General features: G+C 36.6%; 1 protein-coding gene across 2 annotated transcripts in view; it reads right to left on the bottom strand.

Annotated features, from left to right (window-relative positions):
* The window catches only part of LOC150084235 (WD repeat-containing protein 44), a 380,944-nt gene that overhangs the window by 112,097 nt on the left and 252,012 nt on the right, over positions 1 to 16,835 (bottom strand). For both annotated transcript variants that reach the window (XM_090375960.1, XM_090375961.1), the window contains exon 11: positions 15,401 to 15,445. In XM_090375960.1, the coding sequence (XP_090232086.1) occupies positions 15,401 to 15,445 (45 nt within the window). The remainder of the gene's footprint in view (positions 1 to 15,400; positions 15,446 to 16,835) is intronic.

The raw sequence follows: 16,835 nt of genomic DNA, 5'->3' as shown, positions 1-16,835 counted from the left end.
CAAAAAGTGCCAGATACTGTTGCAAGTTTATCAGAGGAAAACAGTGACAAAGAAGCAATGAATTTAGATTAAAAAAGGTACGGAACCCTCATTATATCATATAAACTACATTTCACATTGCACAGATTTGGACTATGCAGTGTTTTCCCGAAACCTAACCCCAGCGCACATCAGAGGATGACTGTATTTCAAAAAATTATATTTCTGGTATTTAAGCAAGCATTTTTTTTTTTTTTTTTTTTTTGAATTTGTAACTTACAATAATTGTGTTGATTATTCTAACATGAACTCGTATCTTTATAAAATACTATTTTGCTCATTTTATTCATTTGTAACTAATTTCTAAGAAGAATGAGGACAAAGGAAGCCTGCATCTGCCCAAGGCAGTTAGGCATAACTTATATATTTTTGTTTTTATTAAGAGGGAAGAGGAAGAAATGATTACACCTTACATAGCACTTCAGGTATAAAAGTTTTTGTTTTATTTGTAAAACTACACTGTTCAATTTTATGCTCGATTAAAGCAAATATTTCTAATTTTCTGTTTCAGTTTCATTAAATCTCCATTTAAAAATTTTCTCAATTTAAAGTAGAGAAACTTTGTCCCCAAGAAAATCTTAAATTGGATTTCTACTGTAATTAAATAAACTGATCTACTCCAGTAATTGTAAAAAAGAAATTATAAATTCAGCTCTCTTTTAAATTTGGTCCCAGGTTCTAGCATCCTTTATAAGCACAAAATCACCTTTCGTTTTACTATCTCTTTTCAGAGCTTTATAGCCCTCAACCAAATCCCTTTGGAGTTGCCTGAACACACTTAGCACATATATTCAGTCTCCTTATATGGGTGCCCTTCTGTCAAACTCACAAGGTGCATCAACCATCTTTAAACATTTCCTAAGGAGCTGAATGTCCTTGTTTAGGTGTGATCTGCATACCTTGCAGAGCATTAGTATTAATAGTGGTAAATGATTTAAGAAAGCAAGCTTTCTTTTAGCATTAGTAGAGGCATATGATCCAAGAAAGCAAGCAAGCTTATGCAGCATCAGCAAAAAAAAAAAAAAAAACCAACTCCCATTTCACCCCTCCATTAGATCGAAATACCTGTCCGGATGAGCCTTAAATTTATTTAGGCTATCAACTTCCACAAAAAGGGATGGAAGTCTGTTCCACCAACCAACTACCCACTGGCTAAAGGCAAATTTCTGCACATCTATCCTACATCTGTCTTTCCTCGATTTGAATTTATGCCCTCTCAGGTGATTATTCTAAGCAAGAGGAAGAATCCCATCGGAATTGAGCATGCTCAAGCCATTCAAGGCTTTATACACCTCTATCAGATCACCTCGCCGGTGCCTAGTCTGGAGATTAGGCACCGGTGTGATTTGCAAAACTTAAGCCTTTCTTCGTAAAAGCAACCCTTTGTTCCATTCACTAATCTTGTTGCCCTTCTGTGTACTCGTTCCAGCAGCTCTACATCCTTCTTGAAATGAGGCCTCCAGACCTGTATACAGTACTCAAAGTATAGCCTGACCATTGCCTTATACAAGGGAATAATCACCTCCTTATCCCTGCTAGAAAAATTCCTGTATATCACTGACAAGACACCATGAGCTACTCTTGCAGCCCATCTGCACTGCTCAGAGAACTTCATATCTGCCTGCAAAATTACACCCAGGTCCTTTTCATTCTCTACCACTGTCAGTGCAGTACCACAGAGTTGATACGTTGCTCTGGGGTTGCTGTTTCCCATATGTAGTACTTTACATTTGTCAATGTTAAACTTCATTTGCCACCTCTCAGCCCATCTGCTCAACCATTCCAGATCCTGTTGCAGCAGCATAGCATCAGTAGTGTCCTTAACAACCCTGCCAACCTTTGTATCGTCTGCAAACTTGGACATAAAGCTTGATATACCATCATCAATATCATTTATAAATACAGAAAACAATAATGGACCCAACACTGAACCCTGAGGGACTCCACTAATAACATTAGTCCACGATGACCAGTGTCCATTGATTACCACCCTCTGTCTTCTCCCCCACAATCACCCCTTTATCCATAGCAGCAATTTGCCTCCAATGCCACACTGCTCCAATTTGTGCAGCAGTCTTCCGTGTGCAACAGTATCAAAAGTCTTTCTAAGATCCAAGTATATAATATCAAAGTTATTCCCTGCATCAGTTCTTTTGTGATTGCATCACAGTGTCCAATCAAAGTGGTCAGGCAAGACGTTCCCTTTATCCTCAACAATTTCTCCTCCACTTTCCTCTCAGTTATTACAAAATCATCTAGCTCACTGCCAGAGTTTATTTCATCTCTGGTATTCCCCTTCCTGAATACTCCTCATGTGTGAATGTAGATGCAAAATACTCGTTTAGTTTGTTAGCCACCTGAGCAGGATCCTCAACTGTTGAACCATCAATATCCAGTAGACCAATCTGATTCATCCCTTTCCTTCTAGAGTTTACATAGGTAAAGAACTCTTTGCTGTTTTTCTTTGCATCCTTTGCCAAGGATTTCTCATAATCTGCCTTTGCCTGCCTAATCCCCTTTGTGACTTGGTTAGAGACCAGCTTATATCTATCATAGGCTTCCATGTCACCCATTAATTTATATGTATCCCATGCATTTTTCTTCTCTGCCATATGTCTCATTAGTTCATCTCACATCCATTTAGGCATAAACTTTGAACAATATTTCTTAGTTGGTATGTAAAGCCTAGTAGCTTCCAAGATAAGTTCTTTGAATGCTTCCCATTTTGAATTTGCTGTTGGTAACATCAGTTGGTCCCACTGTATAGAATTTAAATACTCTCTCAGACCATTGTAGTCGCCTTTACGAAAGCAAAAACCCTTTCCTTTACCCCTGATGGTAGTCACCTCTTTGAGTAAATCCCATTTCAGTGCACTGTGATCACTGCCACCTAGTGGTTCCTTTATCTGCAGATTCTTAATGCATGAAGAATCACTACTGATAATCAGATCAATGTATTACTCCCTCTAGTTGCCTCCCGAACATGCTGATGCAGGAAAAAAATCATCCAATAAATCCACAAAAGCCTTGCTACTGTGTGAGTGACCAACCACAAATTCCAGTCAATATCTGGGAAATTAAAATCCCCCATTATAGGACTCTGATTTACTGGCCCACTCTATTTCCCTGTACAGTTTCTTATTATACTCATCAGAGTCATTAGGCCTATAGCACATTCCTACTCTCAATTTTGATCTCCCAATGCTAAGGTCACACCAAACTTACTCGACACTGCACTGTCCAGCGATGTCGACTGGCTTAACTTCCTTGGATTTTATGTGTTTCTTAACTAATAGCATAACCCCTCCTCCCTTCCTATCCTGTCTGTACACATTGTACTCCCCAAATTCCAGTTCTGCATTCCTTATATCTATGTGACACCACGTCTCTGATATCCGAACAATATCTGCCTTTGATGATTTGAGCAATACCTCAAATTCATCAAATTTACTTACCAAACTCCTAGCATTGGTGTACACCAAGTATACATGCACCTGTTCCTATTCTTAGCTACCCTAACACAACCCATGTGTTTACTTGTACCGCAATGACTCTCAGCAGTCTCTGAAATATCCTGCATCTTGTTTTCCAGGCTACTGCTCATTCCAATAGAAGCAGTACAAGAAGCATTTCCACCTCTGCTTGCGGCTACTGTTAATCTATTAGTCTGTCAATCCTCCCAAGCTAGCAGTTTTCCGACCCACCTAACACTGCCTCGATAGCATCAACAAATATTCTTGCACTCTTTCATTTAAGTGTATCCCATCCCTGGAGAAGCAGTCTCTCCTGTTAACAAGTACAGACCAAGCTGAAAAAAATTGTACCCCTTGAGCCTTGCACAATCCTTCCAGGGTCCGAATTGATTGACAAGGCTCTCATCATATACTCCCTCCTATCACATCTGGCCAGAATTGCAGACACTTTCAAATTCAACTCTAATTCATGGCTTTTTTTTTTTCAAAAGTGACCTGTACTTGTTAAGTAATTCTGCTGGTCTCCTACTCTTAATATCATTAGTGCCAACGTGTACAACTATATTGCCTTTTGTGCCCTTAAAAGGTGAATAACAACAGCAATTCTTAAATAACAACAGCAAAAAAAAAAAAATATTCACCCATCCATCTGCTCCAACAGTTTGTCTAGTTCTTTGAATTATTCAAGCTATCCACTTCCACAACATCAGAAGGAAGTTTATTCCAACAATCAACCACCCAATGGCTACAGGAAAACTTCCGCACATTTTGCAAAAAGCCTGCCTCAATTTAGATTTATGTCCCCTTGTGTGCATAGTCTGGGAAAGAGGAAGAATCCCATCAGCAATGAGTTTTGCTCAATCCATTCAAAGCCCTAAATACCTCAATCAAATTGCCTCACAGGCAATTTGATTGTCTAGTCTCCAGATGTTGATCTGATTGAGGTGTATAAGGCTTGAATGGGTTGATCAAGCTGAATGCTGATGGGATTCTTCCTCTTGCACAGTTTCAAAATGAGGAAAGATAGTTGTAGAATAGATGTGCGGAAATTTGCCTTTAGCCAGTGGGTAATTGATTGGTGGAACAGGCTTCCATCTTTTGTTGTGGAAGCTAATAGCCTAAATAAATTTAAGGCTGAGCTGGACAGGCATTTGGAATGAATGGAGGGGTGAAATGGGAGGTTTTTTTTTTTTTTTTTTTTTTGGTTGATGCTGCATAAGCTTGCTTTCTTGCATTGTATGCCTCTACTAATGCTAATGCTGCAATCTGCAGAATTGAAGCCTTTCTTGATAACAACACTGCTCTGTTACCATAACCAATCTTGTTGCCTTTCTTTACCTGCTCCAGCAGCAATACATTCTTCCTAAAATGAGGCCTGTATACAGTACTCTAGATGTGGTGTGACTACTGCTGTATACAATAGAATAATCACCTCCTTATCCCTGCTAGCAAACTTCCTGTATATCATTGACAAAATTCCATGTGCTGCTGGTAGCCTCTGCACTGCTCAGAGAATTTCGTATCCGACTGCACAATTACCCCCAGGTCTTTTTAATTTTCCACTACCCTGAATGTAGAATCAGCAGTTGATACATTAATTGCGAATTACTTCTACCGATATGCAGTATTTTGTATTTGTCAATCGTCAACTGCCATTTCTCGGCACAACTGCCTAATTTTTCTAGACCTGTTGCAGTAGCATACCATCATTACTGTCATTAACCACTCTGCCAACGTTTGTATCATCTGCAAACTTAGACATTAAGCATAATATACATTCATCAATATCATTAATAAATACAGAAAAGAATTGGTCGAGCACTGAACCGTGAGATATTTCACTGACAACCCTGTCTTCTCTCACTCAGCCATTCCTTTATCCATAGTAGTAACTTGTCCTTAATGCCACATTGCTCCAATTTGTACAACAGTCTATTATTTGTATTAGCATTGGTTGAGGCATATGATGCAAGAAAGCAAGCGTATACAGCATTCACAAAAAAAAAAAAAAAAAAAAAAGTTCCCATTTCCCCCCCGTCTGGTCACTCCAGCCTTAAATTTATTTCAGCTATCAACTTCCACAACAACCCGCTGGCTAAAGGCAAACTTCTGCACATTTATTCTACAACTATCTTTCCTCAATTTGGATCTATGCCCCCCCCCCACCAGGTTCTTAATCTCAGCAAGTGGAAGTATCCCATCAGCATTGAGCCTGCTCAAACCATTCCAGGCCTTGTACACCTCAATCAGATCACCTCGCAGGTGCCTAGTCTCCAGAGGAATACATTTGCACATCTCCAGTCCATGTGGACCTTCCGTGAATCTAAGGACGCTCTCATAATTATGGCTAAGTGTTTGCTTACTTCCCTCGCTACCTCCTTCAATATAACTGGATAGATTCCACCTGCCCCAGGTGCCCTTTTTAAGTTTAACCTCACATCTATTTCTCCTCCACTTTGCTCTCATTATTACAAAATCATTTAGCTCCCTGTTAGAGCTTAGTAAACTTCTGTCCTCCCCTTCCTTACAGAATTCCTCAAGTGTGAATGTAAATGCAAAATACTCGTTCAGTTTGTCAGCTATCTGAGCAGGATCATCAAAAGTCGAACCATCGATATCAAGTGGACCAATCTGATTCATCCTCTTTCTTCCAGAGTTTACATAAGTAAAGAAGTCTTTGTTGTTTTTCTTTGCATCCTTTGCCAAGGATTTCTCGTAATTAGCCTTCACTTGCCTAACCTCCTTTGTGATTTGGCTATCAACTTCCACTAGAGACTAGCATATATCTGCCGTCTTCAGCATCACCTGCCAATTTATATGCATCCTACGCATTTCTCTTCTCTGCCACAAGCCTCATTAGTTCATCTGACATCCATTTAGGCCTAAATCTTGAACACTATTTCTTTATGTGCAATAGTTTCAAAAACTTTCCTGAAAGTATTTTAGTACATTAATATTATTGTGTTATAATACCAAGTATATGGTATTACTGAAGCTACACTGGAATTAAACTATGCAAGTCCTTGATTTTCTGACTGAGGACAACATATTCCCATTGAATTATGGTTGTCAGTTTCTGCTTTAAAGCATTCAGAAAAAAATTCACTTACTTCAAGCATTTCTCATTGCAGAAATCATCAACCTGTTAAGAGTGATGCTTACATCCAGCAGACGGAGTGATGCTTACATCCACAACACTGATATATCTCTGAATAACCAAACATGCCACAAGCAGTACATTGTTTACTAAGTTTCATTCAGTTACAGCAAATAAAAAAAGCAAAAAGTGCAATTACTTTCATAAACATCTTCAAAGCACTATGTTCAAATCACAAGATAATGATCCAACTCATGCTATTTCTTAAATGTGGCCAGAATTGGTTGTCTGACCACATCATTTGCCCATCTGCTCAACAATGTCTAATGCTTTCTTAAATTTATTCAAATTACCCACTTCCAACCATCCTTTTTCAACTTAAATTAGCATTAGCATTAGTAGAGGCATTTGATGCAAGAAAGCAAGCTTATGCAGCATCAGCCAAAAAAAAAAAAGTAACATAAATAAATAAAAATAACCACTTCCACTTCACCCCTCTGTTCGTTCGAAATACCTGTCCAGCTGAGCCTTAAACTTATTTAGGCTATCAACTTCCACGACAAGGGATGGAAGTCTGTTCCACCTACCAACCACCCGCTGGCTAAAGGCAAATTTCCGCACATCTATCCTACATCTGTCTTTCCTCAATTTGAATTCTGAGCAAGAGGAAGAATCCCATCAGCATTGAGCATGCTCAAACCATTCAAGGCTTTGTACACCTCTATCAGATCACTTCGCTGGTGCCTAGTTTCCAGACACTGTAATTCGCAAAACTTAAGCCTTTCTTCATAAGAGCACCCCTTTGTCCCATTCACCAATCTAGTTGCCCTTCTCTGTACTCGTTCCAGCAGCTCTACATCCTTCTTGAAATGAGGCCTCCAGGCCTGTATACAGTACTCTAGGTGTGGCCCGACCATTGCCTTATACAAGGGAATAATCACCTCCTTATCCCTGCTAGAAAAATTCCTATATATCATTGACAATACACCATGAGCTACTCTTGCAGCCCGTCTGCACTGCTCAGAGAACTTCATATCTGCCTGCACAACCACCCCAAGGTCCCTTTCATTCTCTACCACTGTCAGTGTAGTACCACAGAGTTGATACGTTGCTCTGGGGTTGCTGTTTCCCATATGTAGTACTTTACATTTGTCAATGTTAAACTTCATTTGCCACCTCGAAGCCCATCTGCTCAACCTTTCCAAATCCTGTTGCAGCAGCATAGTGTCAGTAGTGTCCTTGACAACCCTGCCAACCTTCGTATCGTCTGCAAACTTGGACATTAAGCCTGATATACCATCATCAATATCATTTATAAATACAGAAAACAATAAAGGACCCAATACTGAACCCTGAGGGACTCCACTAATAACATTAGTCCACGATGAGCAGTGTCCATTGATTACCACTCTCTGTCTTCTCCCCCTCAACCACCCCTTTATCCATAGCAGCAATTTGCCTCCAATGCCACACTGCTCCAATTTGTGCAGCAGTCTTCCATGTGCAACAGTATCAAAAGCCTTTCTAAGATCCAAGTATATAATATCAAAGTTATTCCCTGCATCCAGTTCTTTTGTGACTGCATCATAGTATCCAATCAAATTGGTCAGGCAAGACTTACCCTTAACAAAACCATGCTGTGTCCTAGCTATAACTGAAGTCTTGTCTAGATGATCCTGCAGTGCTTCTTTAACCAGTGCCTCCATTAATTTTCCAGGAACAGAAGTTAAACTCACAGGTCTATAATTACTTGTGTCAGCCTTTGATCCCCCTTTGTGAATTGGGGTCACATTTGCACATCTCCAGTCCATGGGTACCTCCCCTGAGTCCAAGGAAGCTCTCATAATTATGGCTAAGGGTTTGCTTACTTCCTTTGCTGCCTCCTTTAATATAACAGGATAGATCCCATCCACCCCAGGTGCCTTTCTTGTGTTTATCTTCAACAATTTCTCCTCCACTTTGCTCTCAGTTATTATAAGATTCTCTAGCTTACTGCTAGAGTTGAATACACCTCTGGCATTCCCCTCGCTGAATAACTCCTCATGTGTGAATGTTGATGCAAAATATTCATTTAGTTTGTTAGCTACCTGAGCAGGGTCATCAACAGTTGACCCATCGATCTCAAGTGGACCAATCTGATTCATCCCCTTCCTTCTAGAGTTTACCTAAGTAAAGAACTCTTTGCTGTTTTTCTTCGCATCCCTTGCCAAGGATCTCTCGTAATCTGCCTTCGCCTGCCTAACCTCCTTTGTAACTTGGTTACAGATCAACTTGTATCTATCATAGGCGTCTGTGTCACGTGTTAATTTGTATGTATCCCATGCATTTTTCTTTTCTGCCATATGCCTCATCAGTTCATCTGACATCCATTTAGGCCGAAACCTTGAACAATATTTCTTAGTTGGTATGTAAAGCCTAGTAGCTTCCAAGATAAGTTCTTTGAATGCTTCCCATTTTGAATTTGCTGTTGGCAATATCATCAGTTGATCCCACTGTATAGAATTTAAATACTGTCTCAGTCCATCGTAGTCGCCTTTACGGAAGCAATAACCCTTCCCTTTACCCCTAATGGTAGTTACCTCTTTGAGTAACTCCCACTTCAGCACACTGTGGTCACTGCCACCAAGTGGTTCATTTATCTGCAGATTCTTAATGCATGAAGAATCACTACTGATAATCAAATCAAGAGTATTACTCCCTCTAGTTGCCTCCCGAACATGCTGATGTAGAAAACAATCATCCAATAAATCCACAAAAGCCTTGCTACTGTGTGAGTGACCAGCCCCCAAATTCCAGTCAATATCTGGGAAATTAAAATCCCCCATTATAAGACTCTCTGATTTACTGCCCCACTCTATTTCTCCGAACAGTTTCTTATTATACTCATCAGAGTCATTAGGCCTATAGCACACTCCTACTCTCAATTTTGATCTCCCAATGCTTATGTCACACCAAACTGACTCGACACTGCACTGTCCAGCGATTTCGACTGGCTTCACTTCCTTGGATTTTATGTGTTTTTTAACTAATAGCATAACCCCCTCCTCCCTTCCTATCCTGTCTATCCTTTCTGTAGACATTGTACTCCCCAAATTCCAGTTCTGCATTCCTTATATATGTGTGACACCACGTCTCTGAAATCCCCACAATATCTGCCTTTGATGTTTTGAGCAATACCTCAAATTCATCAAATTTATTTACTAAACTCCTAGCATTGGTGTACACACAAGTATACATGCACCTGTTCTTTTTCTTAGCTACCCTAACACAACCCATGTGTTTACTTGTACCCCAATGATTCCCAGCAGTCTCTGAAATATCCTGCATCTTATTTTCCAGGCTGTGGCTCATTCCAATAGAAGCAGTGCAAGAATCACTTTCACCTCTGCCAGTGGCTACTGTTAATCTATTAGTCCTTGTATCCCCCCAATCTAGCAGTTTTCCGACCCACCTAACACTGCCTCGATAGCATCAGCAAACATTCTTGCACCCTTTCTATTTAAGTGTATCCCATCCCTGTAGAAGCAGTCTCTCCTGTTAACAAGTACAGACCAGGCTGAAAAAAATTCTACCCCTTGAGCCCTGCACAATCTTTCCAGGGCCGAATTGATTGACAGGGCTCTCATCATATACTCCCTCCTATCGTGTCTGGGCAGAATTGCAGACACTTTCAATTTCAACCCTAATTCACGGCTTTTTTTCATCAGTGACCTGTACTTGTCAAGTAATTCCGCCGGTCTCCTACTCTTAATATCATTGGTGCCAACTTGTACAACTATATCACCTTTTGTGCCCTTTAAAATTGATGTCCTCCTATGTGTGTGTGTGTGTGTGTGTCATCTGAGAAAGAGTAAGGATGCCATCAGCATCCAGCATACTCAATCCATTTAAAGCTTTAGATACTTCAATCAGGTTTTCGTGTTGGTGTTTAGTTTCCAAATGATGCCCTTTATAGAGGCTTTTTTTTTGTAAGAGTTCTGTAGGACTTCTCTAAGAACAATTAAATTCTCCTCAATAAACATATCTAAAGCAGCTGGTATTTCGTATTCTTTAAGGGTACATGATGTTTAGTCAAACTTATATCTGCCAACTTTTTTGGGGGGGGGGGAGAAACAACAACAACAAAAAAGAGAAGCCTTTTAATACTGGTTCTGGCATGCATTGTCTGAATGCTGTTCCCAGACAGCTTTCATTAATTTTTTCAATTAATGATAACCAATTAATGCATGCTGTACACTTCAGAGAGAATATTTCATATGCCCCAAGAAATGAAATAAATTATATTTTAAAGTCTCTGCATCATTTATTTTTTTATTTCATGTTTGATGTACAGTACTGGCTAACAAGAAATCTTTACATCTCATGACCAACTGAAGCTGACTATAGTGCACCATGCCAAACTTAGGCAAATCAACCGACACAGTTTAGTCACATTGCTCAAAAAAATTCAAAGTAAACTATAAATGCCTTCTGTTGGGTTCAGGAGTAAGATTCATAGATTCATATAATATTCTTGCTGATGCTGACCAAATGGGATATGAAAGATGAAAAGTCAACTAGGATGGTACTGTTTCTCTGTGTAAACTTAAAGTCTGACATGTATAAAATAGATAATATGATTGGAAGAAAAGGTAAACTCCAAAATGTTACCACAAGCTGAAATTATGAATTTAGTGAAGAATAAAATAAAGTCTGCTTAATTTTATTCTTTTTGAAATTCATAATTTCGGCTTGTGACAATAAAGTAAAGCTAGTAAAGGAGACATATCTTGCTGGGATTCTGAAGTTTTCACCTTTAAAATTTCTTCCAGTCATTCTATGTACTTCATTTAATAAAAGTTTAAGCCTGTAATGAGACATGCTCTCTCGCTGACAATTTGGAGTTTTTCCCTTTTTCTTCCAATCATTTCTAAGCACTTAATATAGAGATTTATACTTTACTTTACTCCCTTTAAAATTGGGCATTATTGGTGTAAAATTAACAAAGAGAGCCATGCTATCTTGGGTGCATTTGTTTGGCATCAGGAAGAATATCACATAAATTTAAACTAACCAAGCTTTCCTTTATAAAGAAATTCCTTAAAAAAATGACACATTTACATATTTAGACTTACCTAACCTCTTTTTAATAACATGCAACACAGACTAAACTACCTGGTAAAAACTACATCTGAGTTATTAATGCTATGCAGCAAAAAAAAACCAAACAAACAAACAAAAAAAAAAAAAAAAAAACAAACAAAAAAAAAAAAAAAAAAAAACAAACAAAAAAAAAAAAAAAAAACAAACAAAAAAAAAAAAAACACTGAAATTAAGATATTAAAAGTAAATCTTTATTATAAATAATCAAAGATGCACACAAACATGTCAACGCAATAGTACACAATGACCAGATATTTTTTTTTTACCCAACACTGTAATGATGGGTGAAAAAATATATCTGGAAAATTGTAAAACACATATTGGTACATGGTTACTACACTTAAGTTAAACATGAGAAAAGTCACCTAACATTGGATTTTGAATGTACATTGTTAAATTTGGTAGGATGATAAATGGGGGGCCATATCTGCATCAGGGTTCCCTATGAGCCCACGGCCTTGCACTGGTTTTGGAAGTGCTGCACTACTTTCTGGATATAAATTATACTTTATATTTGTTATGAACCACATGTGCAGGAAAACTTGGAAGAAGGACAGTGAGAGTAAAATTAATAAAATTATTTTTTGGGTTATTTCCTAAGCTTCACTACTAAGAGACTGCATTGTCTTATGTTATTTAAAAAAAATTCTATATCAAGAATTATCGACCTCAAGTAGTAGTGTTTTTAAAAATGAAAGATACATAATTATGTGAAAGATACATAATTATACATAATCATATACATAATTTTGTGTATAGTTTTTAATTATTACTTGTAATTTTTATTTACTTATTTTTCATTTTCGAATAAAATAAAAATAAAATAAAAACATTTATCAAACAGACAGAAGGAAAGATTCATATATATATATATATATATTCTATCCCTAGTTTTTATTAAAAATGTGAATAATCTTATGCATAATAGGTTAATAGCCTAATTCTATTTTAAAACTCAACAAAGTTTGCTTATCAAAAAGTATAAATTTTTTGTTACTGAAAATAAGCAGTACTAGTTTGAGACTTTTGAGTGCTTTTACATAACTGCTAATATCATTATGTGATTCGAGGATTATTTCCTAAATGTTCACTCTGTAGTTTATAAAATTTGTTAAAACTTTCAAGAATAGTTTTAAAATTGATAATTTTATATTTGTAAAATCTATTTAATCTAACAGTTATATCTATGATTAAATCATTTATTTTCCAATTCATGTGAAAAGATCATAATCATGCAATGACAAACAATTATTTTTGTATAGTGACCAGCCATGCAACAGCATAAGGCAAGTGTGCAAAGCAATACTCATTCTGTGCTCTGAGGTAAAAAATCAGAGGGAACCACGATCTGCATATTTGAAAAATAATGCAAACTTGATTAAAAACCTTAAGAAAAATAAACGTATTAGAACTGGGAGATGTCCGATTATCAGAAAACTTACTACTAAATTGAAAGAGATGGCAGGTATGTATATGGATCTTAAATATGCTTTTAGCAGCATGGCATGCAGATATATCAAGAAATGGAAATCGATAAAATAATCAGCAATTTAACCTGTGTGGAGTGTAATCTGCCTTTAATTTCTTAAAGAATTACAGATTATTCTCAGACGTTTTGTGGTACTTCCTATACTACTTCTTTAGTGACTGTAAAAACAGAGGAACTGGTATATTATGGTGACTTCATTTACATAGTTGTTAATTTGATTACACATTTTTTACTTGTTTAATATTTAGCCTTTAGTTCTTATATGCATAACTGAACACGAATTAGTCAACACACAGTTATCAGTAAACATCTAGTAGAGATTAATTTTAGCAGTTTAAATATTTTTTAAAATTACACTTAAGTAAACAGATAGCCATGACTACTTACATTCTTGTAATGCTGTCCTCATGACACCATCAACTTCATATACAAAGGCTCTCATATCAAACGTACTATGGTACAGCGTTTCCCAAACTGTGTTCCGTGAGATGTGAACAAGTGTTCCGCGAAAAATCATAATTAATAATTAAAAAATAAAATAAAATAAATAAATTTTGCATATTTGTAGCATACACCACTTTTGTATCGTTATAATTTTTAACATAATTTTTTTTCGGTTATTAATATACTAGCATAGACTAATAAACAAATAGACTGTGGAACACTTTATTTTGGTGGGCTTTTGCATAGAGGTAATGACATCTACGAAAAAGTAGCAATGTAGCGATCTAATATGCCATTCATATGCGATTTAGCCTGGAGTTCTTCCTCTTGAAGGAGAGGGGGAAAGCAAACCGATAATAACTAAACTCACTTCCTTGCCTAAATTTTTTTTGATCATTATCAGTATTTCGAAATATTATTATTAAAATAAATGACCATGGATTTATGGTTGAAAAAAGAACTTTAAAATGAGAAGAAAGTACTTCTAGTATTGCAACTATAGTCGATGAAAACTAACACAATATTGTCACACTTTAAAGTGAGGATGAACAATCACAGCCTTTTGTTCCCCAAAAATCCAAAGTGAAAATATAGTAACCAACTAATAAAAAACAAAACAAAAGAATGATGATGACAGTTATTTGCATTTCGGATTTACATGTATTGGAAATAAAGATGCCCCTGGTGTAGTGTGTCGTACGTAATAAAATATTAGCAAATAGTTCTTTGGCTCTCGCTATACTTGTGCTCTGTAAATGTATTGTGAGATGAAAAGTGTTCCATGGCTAAAAAAGTGTGGGAAACACTGTCATAGTATATAAAATACCACGAAATGTATGTTGTTATTGTTTGGTTTTTAGGAGCATTAGCAATTAAGGCCATATTGCTCCGGGGATATGTGGTGGTCATTCCCTGACCTTTCCACATCCTCCATATTTGGTGGTCACGGGCTCGAACCCCGGTCTAATCAAGAAGCGCGTGCTACGCACTGCTGTTCCTGCCTACCTGGCTACGGAGGCACCTTGAAATGTATGAGAATAATCCGTAATTCTTTAAGAAATTAAAGGCAGATTACATTCCCCGCAAGTAGAAGTGCTTATTATTTTACCATTCGAGCCAAAGTGGGTCTTAAGTGTCTGTCCTACACTACTTGTGTGAAAAGTAAACTAAAACTGGACGTTAAGAAACCTGACATTTTCATTTACATCTCTGTGAACAAATATTGCTATACAACCAATTTTAATTTCATGGATAAATTTTTGAAGTTTTGTATGCTCTTTTGGCTGCATTCAATATGGCTGGTTTTCAGAATCCAGAAAAACTTTTAGAAAATGCTTGACAGTCTTTTATCCTCATCCAGTTGTGCCTCTATTTCCATAATTTTGTATTTGCTTTTGATACTATTCACTACAGCTGGCTTTACAAAGTAGACAAACTTTCAAGCAACGTTCTTATCCAGAAATGGAAGAGAAAAATTATTACTCTGATAGTGAAAAAGAGTGGGGTATATAAAAATTCCAGAGTATACATTAAATAATGTATTAAGTAATTTTTTTTCTTAACAATGTAATTTTAACACTACGAGACTACATAGGTGCCATGCTGGCAAAGAAAATTAAAATATTTAAAATCTATAAAAAAGTTTAAATTTTTTTACTTTATTTCAAATATTCTAATCCTATCCTTAAAATACAGAATGCAAATAATGAAACTTACCAGAAGTCTTCCACAAGAAGAAAACTTCATTGTCCAGATAGCTCCCTAAAAACAATTATCACATATAAGATCTTTTGAAACTTTTAATAATTAAAGTATGAAAAAAAAAAAAAAAAAAAAACCATCCAACCCTTAACTAAAAATTTTTTCTACTGAACACAAGACCCAAAACTGACCTGCATACATAATTTATAAACTAAATTGTTTAGAACTTACATATACAAGTTGGTTTTGGGACAATCTGTGGTTAATACACTTAAAATCCAAACAGCTTATTTGTTATTATTGGGCAATAAATAGCCTAATACAGCGAACCCACACTTTCCAATTGGTTCACTGTACGATCAAATCACTTTATGATGGACTCTCCATAACAAAATACCGTCCACTATACAATATGTAGTAAGCACCAGTTGTTGTGATCACATTTGCAAATTACAACATGCCATTACAGTTGCAAAGTTGTTCCACAATATGAGAGATGCCAAATGGTGTACAAAATGATACAATATTTGAAGATTCAATGCACGAAGCATATGGATATGGGATTAAATTTTAAAAATCGCTATCTAAATTCAAATAAACCAAAGAGCTTGACTATGACTATAAAGCTACTTATAGAAAATAATTCAGTATAACAATCAAGTCAATAAAAGGACTAAATATATATAAAAACTTGGCACTTGCCGGCCTAACATTTTAAAAATAAGATTGAGCAACTATAAGTAGGAGGAAAATGAGATTTTTTTTTTTCCCTTATGAAAATAGACAAAAAAAAAAAAAAATAGCTTTATCACAAAAAGTAGGAGAAATTTTTAACAGATTTTCTGGAATAGAGCAGATAGTTTTTAAAATCTGCATTGCACTATAAATTAAATTTCACTGGCAATGTACACATTTTATATTAAAATGAAACCATAAAATTGTTGTTGTTATTTGGTTTTTAGGGGCATTAGCAACTAAGGCCATATTGCCCCGGGGATATGCGGTGGTCATTCCCTGACCTTTCCGCATCTTCCATATTTGGTGGTCACGGGTTCGAACTCCGGTCTAATCAAGAAGCGTGTGCTACGCACTACTGCTCCTGCCCATCTGGCTATGGAGGCCCAATCATAAAATTGTTTACCACACAGTATGCTTTCGAACATTAGCTTACGTAAGATCTTTGTCCATGGATTTGTGTGAATTGTCTGTTAGACAAAGTGATCAAAATTTCTTCAAGAAAGAATGCTACAGATTTTTGCCTCTCTTCAGAAATGCTGAGCAAAAAGTTCTGTTTATAACAATGCCACTGCTATTTAGCCTTGGCTGTCAAGAGCACTTTCAAAGATTCACCAGAAAGAGAAGAACCAAACTCAAATATTTCATCAAGCTGAATATCCTCTCACACTGCTATGAGAAATGTTAAAATCTAAGCATGACTTAGGATAATTTT

This window comes from Mastigoproctus giganteus, chromosome 6 (assembly GCF_048544385.1).
Source record: "Mastigoproctus giganteus isolate SK-2022 chromosome 6, ASM4854438v1, whole genome shotgun sequence".
Lineage (NCBI taxonomy): Eukaryota > Metazoa > Arthropoda > Arachnida > Uropygi > Thelyphonidae > Mastigoproctus > Mastigoproctus giganteus.
The sequence above is the reverse complement of the archived record's forward strand: the minus strand, read 5'-3'. Positions and strand labels throughout refer to the sequence as shown.